A 15,628-nucleotide genomic window follows, 5' to 3' on the forward strand; every position below is an offset into this window, starting at 1 on the left:
ACNCNCTCAAAAGAAGACATTCATACAGCCAACAGACACATGAAAAAATGCTCATCATCACTCGCCATCAGAGAAATGCAAATCAAAACCACAATGAGATACCATCTCACACCAGTTAGAATGGCAATCATTAAAAACTCAGGAAACAACAGGTGCTGGAGATGATGTGGAGAAATAGGAACACTTTCACACTGTTGGTGGGACTGTAAACTAGTTCAACCATTGTGGAAAACAGTGTGGCGATTCCTCAAGGATCTGGAACTAGAAATACCATTTGACCCAGCCATCCCATTCCTGGGGATATACCCAAAAGATTATAAGTCATGCTGCTATAAAGACACTTTATAGTGCTTTATTGCAGCACTATTCACAATAGCAAAGACTTGGAATCAACCCAAAGTCCATCAGTGACAGACTGGATTAAGAAAATGTGGCACATATACACCATGGAATACTACGCAGCCATAAAAAGGGATGAGTTCATATCCTTTGTAGGGACATGGATGCAGCTGGAAACCATCATTCTCAGCAAACTATCACAAGAACAGAAAACCAAATACCGCATGTTCTCACTCATAGGTGGGAATTGAACAATGAGATCACTTGGACACAGGAAGAGGGTCATCACACACAGGGTCCTATTGTGGGGAGGGGGGAGGGGGGAGGGAGAGCATTAAGAGATATACCTAATGTAAATGACGTGTTAATGGGTATAGCACACCAACACTGCACATGTATACATATGTAACAAACCTGCACATTGTGCACATGTACCCTAGAACTTAAAGTATAATAATTAAAAAAAAAAAGGTTAAACAGTATTTGCTCTCACATTATGTATATGAGAAAGAGAACTACTATTCCAAGAATCCCAGAATAGTAATATATGAGAAAGATGGAAAAGTACAACTCAAACCAGCCTGTAAAATAAGACAAATAATCTTATATTTATTAGAAATACTAAATCTATAATATTTAAACTGTTTATTTAATTTTTAAAAGTAGAAATTGCTAACAGAATTTACACTACAAAAATAAAAAACAGGTCTATTTGAATTGTGTAATATCCTAAAAAGAAACTGCTCTTTCCTTTGTCCTACCTGTCATGATCAATAAAGTGAGTTCTTTGATGGAGTGAAAGAGGTTTGATGTGGTATTGGCGGACCTGACAGGTTTTAGGTTGAATTCTTGGAGTCACATATGCTTGTAGTGTGCCATACTGGCCTTCAATTGATCGAATCTGATTCAACAGAAAAAAGGAAACAAAATAAGAATATTTAGCAACAAAACATATCTTTAAAACGTTCAACACAAGTTATCAAGTACTTAAAATTTACTAAGATGTGAAGACCTAATTTAAGAGGAATTGGAAAGCTGTCCAGCTTCTTTCTCCTGTCCCACTCTGTTCCAATTCACGGGACAGATTGTAGTACCTCTTGTACTACACAAAGGTAACTTCTCTAATCTAATTAATACTTTAACTCATACTTTTCATGGCATGAGGGGGAAAACATCAAAATTCGACCTAAGTGGGAAACATTAAAAAGTTTAAGCAAGATTTTTTGCAAATGTTGCACTGTGAATATTGCTGACAAGGAAGAGGATAAGAAAACATAATAAGTAAAACTACAGAAAGAAAACAAAAAAATAGATCTGATAAACCTATATTTTGGTGTTAATTTTTAAAGAGTAATAAGCTCATATTAGCAGATAGTTTTTTCCACAAGAAAAGAGCTTTAATATAGAACATAATAATTTTATATGAAAAATTATTTTGTAATAATCAGTATAACAATTAATATTCCTTATTTACAAATTCAAACAATAAAGAAAAATCTGGACAAACATGTAAGTCACCTGAAATCCTCCCACCCCAGATGATCATTATTACTACTTTGGTAGTTATGCTTTCATACGTCTCTCTACGTACAGGTACAAAAAAAGAGTATTTAGCACATCGCTGTTATTATAAAAATCTATTGACAGAAAAAATGTTTCAAATAACTTAATTATTGACATTCTGTGAAAATAGAGATGCCTACCTATAATCTAATTATGGCATATTTGAACTGGAAATTCTTTTGGGCTATTTTGAATATAACTGGCTGGATATCCTGAGAATTCAACATACTTAACAGGAAATAGTAATTCACTGAGCTGGGAAGATCTAATTTAAGAGAAGGACCTAATTTAATATATCATTTCATATGACTAAGTCTATTGAATATCATACACATCTTTGCTTTCATTTCTAATTTTCACATTTTCCCCCTTATCTCTGCCTCTCCTATCACCACCACCTCGCTGCTCCTCCCATCCCACTTATGCCTTCCCATATTATATAACTGGCTATATCAGACAGGTGTGTTTCTTTTCATACATTTATTCATATTTATATTAATATAAATAAAAATATATTCAAATTATATATAGCGATTTTATCCGCATTTTGTGTGTTTTATGAAATTTCCTCCATGTTAATCTGTATAAATCAATTCATTCTTTATAGTAGCTGTGTAATATTCCAAGATATGGATAAATACTTATTTATTCAGCCATTCAATCATTAATGAGTATTCACCTTGGTTCTACTTTTCTGCTTCTACAAGCAATGCTGCAATTAATTATATTCATGTCTGTGTATATATTACTGCTATTTTATTGCTATTAATAGATTCCCCCAAAGGAGCTAATATCTATTTTCCACAGTGGTTGTAACAACTTATATTTCCACGAGCTATGACTGACAGTGTCATTTTCTTCATCCCCGTCCCCTAGCGATGTTGTTCTTTAACTATTAATTTTTTGCTATTCCGCTAGATAAAAGAAACTGCTTTTTATTATTTTAATTTGAATTTCTCTGGCTAAAGATGAGGTAGAACGTTTTTGTTTGTTAGCTATTTTGATTTCCTCTTCTGTGTTTTGAGTTTTTTGCTTGTTTGTTTGTTTTTGAGATAGAGTCTCACACCATTGCCCAGGCTGGAGTACAGTAGCACAATCTCAGCTCACTGCAACCTCCGTCTCCTGGGTTCAAGCGATTCTCATGCCTCGGCCTCCCAAGTAGCTGGGATTACAGGTGCATAATCCCAGCTAACTTTTTTGTTTTTTTTTTTTAATAGAGACAGGGTTTCACCCTGTTGGCCAGGCTGTTCTTGAACTCCTGACCTCAAGTGATCTGCCCACCTTGGCCTCCCAAAGTGCTGAGATTACAGGTGTGAGCCACTGTGCCCAATCTTCTCTTCTGTGACTTGCCTGTCCATATCCTTTGCCTATTTTCCTTACTTGGTGGTTTTTATTGTAACAATAGGCTGTTTATATGTTATTGACAATTACTGTTAGACAATTAAGTCTTCTTTCTTTAAATAAGTAGGTACTTAATTCATCTGAATTTATTTTTTATATATGGCATAAGATAACAATTCATTTGATTTTCTTCTAGATGGATGCCAGTTGTGTCAACAGTAATTTTCAAACAGAAATAGTGATTTAATAGAAGTATTCTCTTCTATTAAAATAGAAATGTCATGCACTAAATTCCCATAAATGTGAAATATATTCTGGGTTCTATTTCTAGATTATTCTGTTGCATGGCCTATTTATTTAGGCTTGGAAATATCCTCCATTATTTTTATTATGGTAGTTTTATGGTATGTTTTATCATATGGCAAAGCAAGTTACACCTTACTTTTCTTCTTTTCATAATTTTCTTGGCTCTTTTCAGGCATTTTGTCTTTCTTCTACACTTTAAAATTATTATATCCAATTAAAAAAAGAAGAACATGGCCGGGTGTGGTGTATCACACGTGTAATCCCAGCACTTTGGGAGGCCAAGGTGGGTGGATCAACTGAGGTCAGGGGTTCTAGACCAACCTGTCCAACATGGTGAAACCCTGTCTATACTAAAATACAAAAATTAGCCAGCCATGGTGGTGTACGCCTATAATCCCTGCTACTAGGGACGCTGAGGCAAGAAAATCGCTTGTACCAGGGAGGTGGAGGTTGCATCGAGCCAAGATTGCGCCACTGCACTCCAGCCTGGGTGACAGAACAAGACTCGGTCTCAAAAAAATACAAAACAAAACAACAACAAAAAAAGTGAAACATTGTTTTAATCAATTTTACTCAACTTTCAAATTCGTTAGCAGAAATTTGCTCAATGTAAAATGTTTAATTAGGTCACTTACTGATACTTTTTTTTTTTTTAAGAAATAAATTTATCCTAGTTTTCCATTTTCTTTCAAAGTACATAAAAGGAATGTATGCAGACCAAAATGAATTGTTTAGGGGAAAGATCATATTTAACTGGAACTTCCTTAACCAGATGTGAAAAAAATATTGTGTAACAGCATCTCTCTTGAAAAATAAAAAAACCTTTGAGTTTCAAAACATCAGCAACACCAGGAAAAAAGTTACAGTCCTTAATTTTTAGATCATAGGTCTATCAAAACTAATCCCACTATAAATAACTAAAACGGATTTGTGTGCTATGGTAAGTATTTAATTATAAAAATGGTTATGTCATTAAATTGCTAGAGAAAACTTTAAAAGGTTTTCTCTAGAATGTATGATAATAAATGATATCACTGGAATGCAATCAGCAAAATTCAGGTGGTAGAAACATATATGGTGAATGCTCAGATACTTTAATAACTACGTTAATTTAGAAGATGACTGTCAGGACCAGCCTGGCCAACATGGTAAAACCTCGTCCCTACGAAAAAAAAAAAAAAAAAGTACAAAAATTAGCCAGGTGTGATGGAAGGCACCTGTAATCCCAGCTACTCAGGAGGCTGAAGCAAGAGAATTGCTTGAACCTGGGAGGTGGAGGATGCAGTGAACCCAGATTGTGCCACTGCATTCCAGCCTGGGCAACAAGAACACAAGAGCGAGACTTCATCTCAAAAAAAAAAAAAAAAGGATGACTGGATTAAACAAGCTGTAAAACAAAAATCAGTAAAATCTGAACATTAAATATTTTATAATATTAAAAAATTATTGTTGATTTTTCTTAGGTGTGATAATAGTGTAGTTATGTTTAAAAAAAGAGAGAGTACCTATCTTTTAGACAAACTAAATGAAATTATGAGTATCTTGTATTTGCTTGAAAATATTTTAGGGTAGTAATGATAGCATAAACAAGGTAGCCATGAGTTGATCATTGCTGAAGCTGTGTGATTAATACATGGGGATTCATTACTTTTATAAATGTTTGAAACTTTCTATAATAGAAAATTTGAAAAAAAATTTTCAGTTAGAGGAAACTTTACGACCAATAATTTTAGGCCGGGCATGGTGGCTCATCCCTGTAATCCCATCACTTTGGGAGGCTGAGGCATGTGAACTGCTTGAGCTCAAGAGTTTGAGACCAACCTGGGCAACATGGCAAAACTCAATTTCTATTTAAAAAATAAAAATCAGTAATTTTAGAGAAGGTGATTAAGAAATAATAGCAGAGATTGTGGTCTGGGCTAAATTATATCCTAACTGGTCATTCAAAATTCATTACTCCAAAGCAATTCATTTCAGGGAGAAATTAAATGCAAACAAATAATATCATATGTTATAAGACACACCAGCAGGAAAAAGGAAATTCAAACATTCAAGTAAAGGTAATTTCTAATATTTTTACCTTGAGTTCCAGCCTTGTAGTATCTGCCTGGCACCGATAAGTGGCGAGAAGGAAGTTGTCATTTGACTGGGAAGAATACAAAGTAGAGGAAAAGAATGAATCCATGTTTTTAGCAACAACAAAAAAAAGGCATCAATAATAATAATGGTTACCATTTACTTAAGTACCTGTCACTGGTGCTAAGTGCTTTTGAAACATGTTCTAACTTATATTTACAAAAACCCTATGCACTAAGTTTTACTAATTAAGCTTTAACAGATGAAGAAACTGAGTTTATGAGGAGTTAAATAACTTCCCCACAGCCATTAAGTGATGAAACTGGAATTCAAATTCCTATCTAAAGCTCATGCTCTTTCCATCTTGAGTTTTACGATAACATTTTTAAACATTAAGAATTCTTCTAAAAATCTGACAATGCAAACACCAAATGTGTTGGCTGTGTCCCCACCCAAATCTCATTTTGAACTGTACTCCCGTAATTCCCATGTGTTATGGGAGGGACCCAGTGGGAGATAATTCAATCATGGGGCCAGTTTCTCCCATACTGCTCTCATGGTAATGAATAAGATCTGATGGTTTTATAAGCAGAAACCCCTTTCTCTTGGCTCTCATTCTCTTTTCTCTTGTCTGCCACCATGTGAGATATGCCTTTCACATTCCTCCATGATTGTGAGGTCTCCTCAGCCAGGTGGAACTGTGAGTCCAATAAACCTCTTTCTTTTGTAAATTGTCCAGTTCCTGGTATGTCTTTATCAGCAGTGTAAAAATTGACTAGCACAGTAAATTGGTACTGGTAGAGTGTGGTGCTGCTATAGAGATACTCAAAAATGTGGAAGTGACATTGGAACTGGGTAACAGGCAGGGGCTGGAACAGTTTGGAGCACTCAGAAAAAGACAGGAAAATGTGGGAAAGTGTGAAACTTCCTAGAGACTTATTGAATGGCTGTGTCCAAAACGCTGATAGTAATGTGAACAATGAAATCCAGGCTGAGGTGATCTCAGATGGAGATGAGGAACTTGTTGGGAAATGGAGCAAAAGTGACTCTTACTATGTTTTAGCAAAAAGGCTGGCAGCATTATGCCCCTGCCCTATAGATGTGTGGAATTTTGAAGGGAGATAATTTAGGGTATCTGGCAGAAAAAATTTCTAAGCAGCAAAGCATTCAAGAAGTGACTTGGGTGCTGTTGAAAGCATTCAGTTTTATAAGGGAAGGAGATCATAAAAGTTCAGAAAATTTGCAGCTTAACAATGCAATAGAAAAGAAAATCCCATTTTCTGAGAAATTCAAGTTGGCTGTAGAAATTTGCATAAGTAATGACGAGCTGAACATTAATCATCAAGAAAATGGGGAAAATGTATCCAGAGCATGTCAGAGGTCTTCATGGCAGCGCCCCACCCCCCCAACCACCACAGGCCTGGAGGCCTAGGAGGAAAAAGTGGTTTTGTGGGCTAGGCCCAGGATCTCCATGCTGCATGCAGCCTAGCAACTTGGTGCCCTGTGTCCTAGTCACTCTAGCCTTAGCTGAAAGGGGCCAGCGCAGAGCCTGGCCTGTGGCTTCAGAAGCCTCGAGCCTTGGCAGCTTCCCTGTGTTGTTGAGCCTGTCAGTGCACAAAAGTCAAGAACTGGGGTTTGGGAACCTCCGCCATATATATCAGCATATATCAGCAGATGTATGGAAACACCTGAATGTTCAAACGGAAATTTGCTGCAGGGGCAGGGCTCTCATGGAGGACCTGTCCAGGGCAGTGTGGAAGGAAAATATGGGGTTGGAGCCCCAACATAGAGTTTCTACTGGGGCACTGCCTAATGGAGCTGTGAGAAGAGGGCCACTGTCTTCCAGACCCCAGAACGGTAGATCCACCGACAGCTTGCACTGTGAGCCTGGAAAAGTCACAGACACTCAATGCCAGACTATGAAAGAACCCAGGAGTGGGAAGTATACCCTGCAAAGTCACAGGGGTGGAGCTGCCCAAGGCCATAGGAGCCCACCTCTTGCATCAATGTGACCCAGATGTGAGACATGAAGTCAAAGGATCATTTTGGAGGTTTAAGATTTGACTGCCTTGCTAGATTTTGGACTTGCATGGGGCCTGTAGCCCCTTTATTTTGGCCAATTTCTCCCATTAGGCATGGCTGTATTTACCCAATGCCTGTACCCCCACTGTATCTAGGAAGTAACTAACTTGCTTTTGATTTTACAGGCTCATAGGCAGAAGGGACTTGCCTTGTCCCAGATGAGACTTTGGACTGTGGACTTCTGAGTTAATGCAAAAATGAGTTAAGACTTGGGGGACTTTTGGGAAGGCATGATTGGTTTTGAAATGTGAGGACATGAAATTTGGGAGGTGCAGGGGTGGAATGATATGGTTTGGCTGTGTCCCCACCCAAATCTCATCTTGAATTGTACTTCTATAATTCCCATGTGTTGTGGGAGGGACCCAGTGGGAGAAAACTGAATCATGAGGGTGGTTTCTGCCATACTGTTTTTCATGGTAGTGAATAAGTCTCATGAAGTCTGATGTTTTTATAAACCCCATTCTCTTGGCTCTCATTCCCTCTTGTCTGCCACCATGTGAGATGTGCCTTTCACCTTCTGCCATGATTGTGAGGCCTCCCCAGCCAGGTGGAACTGTGAGTCCAATAAACCTCTTTCTTTTGTAAATTGTCCCATCTTGGATATGTCTTTATCAGCAGTGTGAAAATGGGCTAATACAAAATGTTTATACTATAAAGGCACATACATCAGAGTTTGATATTGAATCTCTTGGATTTTTCACAAATACTTACAGAGGAAAGAGAAATATCTCTTCTCTCTATTCCCAGCAAATGGCACAGTGCCTGGCACACTGTAAGCACTTAATACATGTTTGTTGAACTAACCTAGAGGAGTTCCTTCAAATATTATAACTTCTTGAAACTGAATATTAAACTACTAGAAATAGAGAAATGTAGCTAGGTTCATGGATTACAAAAACAGACATAGCAACATAAGATAATTTATGTTATTTTGAGACTATTTCTCTATTTTATTAAATAATCAAAGAAATAAAAGGATGGTAATATAAAATATAAAACTCAAACATTACAATTTCAAATCATTTAAACTCAACAGACAGGATCGATCAATTTAAAAGTAAATATATTCTTTTTTTTTTTGAGACAGAGTCTTGCTGTGTTGCCCAGGCTAGAGTGCAGTGGTGTGATCTCAGCTCAATGCAACCTCTGCCTCCTGAGTTCAATTGACTCTCATACCTCAGCCTCCCGCAAAAATAGCTGGGAGTACAGGCGCGTGCCCCTACATCCAGCTACTTGTTTTGTATTTTTAGTAAAGAGGGTGTTTTACCATGTTGGCCAGGCTGGTCTTGAACTCCTGGCCTCAAGTGATCCACCTGCCTTGGGCTCCCAAAGTGCTGGGATTACACATATGAGCCATGGTGCCAAGCCGTAAATATATTCTTGTATGATTAAAAACAAACATTATATACTACAGTGTTTATTGATAAATGATACAGATAACATGTTTGGGATGAGGTTTGGGAGTGGGGAAGGAGAGGGTGAAGAGCATGAAAAAATAAGACTGGGCTGGGCATGGTGGCTCACACGTGTAATCCCAGCACTTTGGGAGGCTCGGAGGTGGAAGGACAGCTTGAAGCTAGGAGTTCAAGACCAGCCTGGGCAAAAAGTGAGGCCCCATCTCTACAAAATGTAAAAAAATTAGCCGGGGAGGCCGGGCACGGTGGCTCAAGCCTGTAATCCCAGCACTTTGGGAGGCCGAGACGGGTGGATCACGAGGTCAGGAGATCGAGACCATCCTGGCTAACATGGTGAAACCCCGTCTCTACTAAAAAATACAAAAAAAAAAAAAAAAAAAACTAGCCGGGCGGGGTGGCGGGCGCCTGTAGTCCCAGCTACTCGGGAGGCTGAGGCAGGAGAATGGCGTGAACCCAGGAGGCGGAGCTTGCAGTGAGCTGAGATCCGGCCACTGCACTCCAGCCTGGGCGGCAGAGCGAGACTCCGTCTCAAAAAAAAAAAAAAAAAAAAATTAGCTGGGGATCATGGCATATGCCTATGGTCCTATGTACTCAGGAGAATGAGACAAGAAGATAAGTTTGAGCCTAGAAGTTTGAGGCTGCAAGGAGCTATGATCACACCACTGCACTTCAGCCTAGGTGACAGAGTAAGACCCCCATCTCTGAAAAAAAAAAGACTAATCATATGTTGAAAATTAGTGATAGGTACATGCAAGTTATTATACTAGTCTTTCTACTTTTGTGTATACTTGAAATCTCCATAATAAGTTTTTTTAAAGCCACTGTCCTAGAAAACATATTTTAAATTAGTATGAAATAGTCATTTTAAAGAATCCTTCAGTGATGTAATTAAAACAGATCAATCTTTCATAGTAATTTAAGAACCAAAGATCTTAAGTTTATGTTAACTTGATTTTCTAAATAATCATAAAAATGTAGGCCATATCTTTTGTGTTTTGTTCTCAAACAGGGATGACAAACCATATATTGATAATGTAATAAAATGTTATAAAATCTCTTATTAAAATAAAATTTTACTATGAAGTTATATTGAAAAATAGGCTGGGTATAGTGGCTCACACCTGTAATCCCAGCACTTTGGGAGGTCAAGGTGGGTGGATTACCTGAGGTCAGGAGTTCAAGACCAGCCTGACCAACATGGCAAAACCCCATCTCTACTAAAAATACAAAAATTAGCCGGGTGTGGTGGCGTGTGTGTGTAGTCCCGGCTACTTTGGAGTCTTGAGACAGGAGAATTGCTTGAACCTGGGAGGCAGAGGTTGCAGTGAGCTGAGATTGTGCCGCTGCACTCTAGCCTGGGTGATGGAGTAAGACTCCGTCAAAAAAAAAAAAAAAACAGAAAGAAAGAAAAAGAAANCACCTGTAATCCCAGCTACTTGGGAGGCTGAAGCGTGAAGATGGCTTGAGCCCAGGAATTTGAGATTGCAGTGAGCTATGATAGCACCACTGGGCGACAGAGCATGATTCGTATCTAAAAAAGAAAGAAAAGAAAGAAAGAAAGAAAATTATTCTTATATCTATCAATATTTTACTTTATCTACTCTTTTATTCCTCCTTTTTAAAAAATATATAAGGCCAGACATGGTGGCTCATGCCTATAATCCCAGCACTTTGGGAGGCTGCGGTGGGAGGATCACTTAGGCCCAGAAGTTTGAGACCAGCCTGGGCAACATAGGAAGACCCTGTCTCTACAAAAAATTTCAAAATCAGCCAGGCATGGTGGCTTGTGCCTGTAGTCTCAGCTACTTGGAAGGCTGAGGTGGAAGGATGTGCTTGAGCCCAGGAGGTCGAGGCTGCAGTGAGCCATGATCACGCCACTGCACTCCAGCCTGGGCAACAGAGTGAGACCATGTCTTAAAAAAAGTAAATAAGTAACAAAAACCAAGTAAGTAAAATATATTCTGCAGCAGTGCAAATGCAGAAAAATAAAAATAAAATACATATTAATACAACTACCCACCAACTCCAGTTACCATCTCCTCCTGCTCTGGCTTGCCTTCTCCAATGCAATTAATCCAAACCTTATCTATACTTTGACTTCTCTTCAGGAGTCACACATAGCTCTGAGTCTGCTTATCGGCTAGTACTAAGCAGAAAGAAGCGATACAGAAAGCATGTCCAAAAGCACTGACGTGATCTCATCTCAGGTACTGTGCACATGTTAAGTGCTCAATAAAAGTCTGTTGAATGAAGTTTATTACACATTCAGCAAGCCTAGAAAAAGTGGTGCAGGGCAGGAAGAGTGGGGGAAGCAACAGATCATGTTCCAATGCAGGGATGTGTGAAACTATATAGCATTTTCAGGAATTTTAAGAACTTCAGTTTGGCAGAAATAATGTGCATGGGAGGGGTGGTAGCAGCCAGTGAGAGAGAAATTAGAGATGTAATCAAGAGCTGAATCATGGAAAGTTTTCTATGCTACAATAAGGAATCTATATTTATATCTAGCAGGAAATCAGGAATATTTAAAAGGTTTTGAGAAAAGAAAGATACAGTGATGTTTGTGTTTTAGGAAGGAAGACTTTCTGGTGGTAGTGTACATACAGCATATCCCAGAAGTCAGAGGCAAGACTAGAGGCAGAGAAATGTATAAAGTAGTTCAAGGAAGACATGGTAAGGGCCTGGACTAAGTTAACAGGGGTAGGAATGAAGCCAAGTAGAAGTATGAAAGCCATGGAGGTAGAACTGACAGAAACTGACTAATTGGGTATATAGGCTGAATATTCCCAAACTGAGTATCTAAAATGCTCCAAAACCCTAAACTTTTTGAGTGCCAAGATAATAATTTAAGGAAACGCTCACTGGAGCATTTCTAGATTTCAGATTTTCAAATTTGGGGTGCTGAACCAGTAAGTATAAAACAAATATTCCAAAACCTAAAAAAATCCAAAATCCAAAATATTTCTTGGTCCCAAGCATTTCACATAAGGGATATCAACCTGTAACAGATCACAGAAAGGAAGGAATCTAGGACAACACTAGGTTTCTCGACTGAGGACAGGGAAAGAGAACCAACACAGATTTTGAAGGAGAGGTTGCATAAGAAATGACTGAAAAAGAAACATCAAAACCTAATAGCATTTATAGACTTTAATCAAAATGGCATAATAGAAATGAAAGCATGTGAAGAATTCTTTTATATTTTTTACTCACCTCAGAATCACAGCTGCTAAAGCTAACAACAGCAGAATTTTTATCCACATCAAGTAAATCTATTGGAACATCACTCTACAGTCAATATTAAAAAAAAAGAAGGTTTAGATGAAAACCTAAAATGTTCATAAATTATGTCTTCTCTAAGAGTTCTCCTTAGTTCTAGTTTATATTCATCTTTAAATTTGAGAGTATGAATTCTCTTAATTTATACTTGATATTATATACTTCTAGAAAATAAATATAATAAAGAATAAATGTTATTTTATAATCACCTGTTTTTTTCTAACTTGGAATATAAAAATCACAGAATATCATCTCTTACCACCCCTTAGAAGTCCAATCGTCCCACTTATTTTGTAAAGTACTAAAATGTTACTATGAGCTATAAATAATCACATGGCCATTCTGATTCATTTTTAGCAGTTTCAATTTCACCTGTAACACAGAAAGAAGATAATTTTTGGTCTCCTCTGGAGAGGCAGTTTCTAGGACAAAGCTGTTGCACTGTGTTCTACGTGAATGGCATTCTCAGAGTTGCTCAATGCAACAACCCGTGAGCTAGCATTACTTAAGAGAGTTTTCTGCCTTTAGGTTTTTTAAAATAATCTGATCTCTTCATTACGTCTTTTTAAACCTTTTCTTCCTCCAATTTATTATGTTCTCATTTTGTGATTGGTTTACTATCTTTTGCTTTCTATTTTTTTCTATTCATTTTCTATTCATTTATAATAGAATATTCAAATATAAATATTCTATTTGTTTTTTATTCATCCTATTATCCTTTTCTATTTCCTGAATACCTTCCACTTTAAATAAGTCAGCAAATATATACATTGATGAATGGAGTCATACATTATTATCCCTAAATTTCACCCTTTAGGATTTTCTACTTTGCCTGTTGACCTACCAGAAACTATTGGGTTAATGAGCAAGCTGTACTTTAATGTTTGGGGCTTAAAAAGAAAAAGTTCTAGCAAGGGCATTAAATATAGTAGTTTTCTAAGTCACATCTTTGTTAAGATTCTCCCAGAGGGTAGCCAAAGAAGAAAAACCTTACTGTCTTTTCTATCTCTTCTTAAAATTTAAGCCCATCTTTGGTTTGTTTATTAAGTACATAAATAAAAAGTAAAAATACAACTCAAATAATCTATGAGCAAACAATCTAAAGGAAGATTAAAAGGCCATAAACATTTAAAATTACTGTCTATGGCTGGGTGGCGTGGTTCACGCTTGCAATCCCAGCACTTTGTGAGGCCGAGGCAGGTGGATCACCTGAGGTCAGGAGTTCAAGACCAGCCTGGCCAACATGGTGAAACCCTGTCTCTACTAAAAATACAAAATAAGCCAGGCGTGGTGGCACATACCTGTAGTCCCAGCTACTTGGGAGGCTGAGAGGCAGGAGAATCACTTGAACCTGGGAGGCGGAGGTTACAGTGAGCTGAGATTGCACCACTGCACTCCATCTAGGTGACAGAGTAAGACTCTGTCTCAAAAAAATAAAAATAAAAAAATAAAAAATTACTGTCTAAAACTAAAAATGTTCAATAATAATTAGTACATATGACTGGTTTGCAAAATAGATCCAGTCATAAAACTAAGAAATTAGACATTTTGCTTACCTGTATTAAGACATTATCTATTGCAGTCTGTACCTCTAAGATAAGGCTGTAACTGGCATCATCTTTATTTAGCGTAAATTTATCATTTATACCAAAGGAAGGTACTGTTGATTTTGCTTTGCTTGATTGAGAAGACTGCTGATAATTCTCTCTTTCCTGCAATACCTTATACTGCAGATGTTCCAACTCATTCCTGGAGAAAAACATACACAAATTTGTCAAATGTAAGTATAAACATTTGAGGTTCTTAGAATGTTTACAAAAATTTGAGACATTTGCTTTTACAAAATGTGTTTTATTGGTTGAGCTAATAAAATAAAATAAAGGGAACAAAATTTTGCTTCTATGACTGACTAAATGATTCCACATTATTTATCCTTAACCCAAAAATTAAAACACCTACTCAGTCCCATACTAGCAATATTAATAGAGAGTTTTAAATATCATGGTAGGCTACAAAATAATCAATCTTAACACAGGAATCCTATTACAGTTACATAAAGTACTAATCAGAAGAGAAACTTACTATACTAAAGAGAAGAGAAATTAATATTGCAGACATACTAGACTTAATGAAAAGAGACAAAATGTGTGAAGCTAGTAAACATGTAACTTTCAGTAAGACACTAGGGAAGACATAAATAAAAAGGAAGCTGCAGAATATTAGCATTTTAGGGACCACAAGGATGATCATGAGCCAGTGGTACAGCTTAACTACCAAGTGTTGGAGAGGATTCTGCTGAGACTGAACTACACAGGCATTGCTTAGAGCTCCAGTTAAGGGGAAGGTCTACATGCAAATGGAGTAAACAGTCATTGGGATAGAACAACATGAGGCTTAACTAGCCACAATTTAGGAGGAAAAGTCTAGGGAGGAGCTTGGAAGGGATCTGTGTGATGAACAAAGGAAAAGATTCATTCATTAAAGAAACATTTACTGCTAAATACTACTATTTACTCCTATGTACCTAGCAGTGTTTGGGTATCAAATGAACAAATCAGACTTGAGCTTCTCGTAAAGCTTACATTCCAGTGTGGAATCAAGAAATGGTAGACTTGGTTATAAATAAAAGGTACTGTATTGAGGATGTGAGAGAGTAGTCATTAACTATACTTGTATCCTTGTTGCATGAAGTAGGATATCCTGAATGAATCTGGCATACTTGTTTGCATGAACATTACAGCTTGCTCTCTGGTGGCTTTGGTGAAACGGCTTGTGCTACTAGTACTTGTGGCATTTGTTGCCTTAAAAGTTTCTGTAGCCTTCAACTACCACCAAAAGAAGATCATCCTTCACTCCACAAAAGGTCAGCATGGGTTGAAATGGGGAGAGCAGTCATTAAAAGTTTCAGCAACTCCTACTTCTTCATTGTATGAAGCATCTTTATTTGAGTTTGAGGTCCCCCTTTTCATAGCACACATCAAATTGAGCATACCATAAAAACAATTCTTGTGTCTAGGGGAGTCAACATAACTCAGTTCCAGTTAAGAAAATTTATAAGCCAACATTACAGATTCAGAAGGGTCCACAGGAAGAGTAAACGTTAGAGTTAATGAGAAATAATACAGCCATCTGTGTTGATTTATTTCTAATGTCTGTGAAAAGCAAAAAATAAAACACTACAAGTGTCTATGACGCAAAAAAAAAAAAAAAAAAAAAAAAAAAAAAAA

The 15,628-nt window shown here is 37.3% G+C and overlaps 1 protein-coding gene across 1 annotated transcript in view; it reads right to left on the reverse strand.

Moving 5' to 3' along the window:
- The window catches only part of BBS7 (Bardet-Biedl syndrome 7), a 59,832-nt gene that overhangs the window by 15,569 nt on the left and 28,635 nt on the right, over positions 1–15,628 (reverse strand). The window contains 4 exon segments of the mRNA XM_017852602.1: positions 1,101–1,240; positions 5,630–5,695; positions 12,336–12,410; positions 13,958–14,150. Coding sequence (XP_017708091.1) covers positions 1,101–1,240; positions 5,630–5,695; positions 12,336–12,410; positions 13,958–14,150 — 474 coding nt within the window.

This window comes from Rhinopithecus bieti, unplaced genomic scaffold (genome assembly GCF_001698545.2).
Source record: "Rhinopithecus bieti isolate Rb0 unplaced genomic scaffold, ASM169854v2 scaffold_33326, whole genome shotgun sequence".
Classification (NCBI taxonomy): domain Eukaryota; kingdom Metazoa; phylum Chordata; class Mammalia; order Primates; family Cercopithecidae; genus Rhinopithecus; species Rhinopithecus bieti.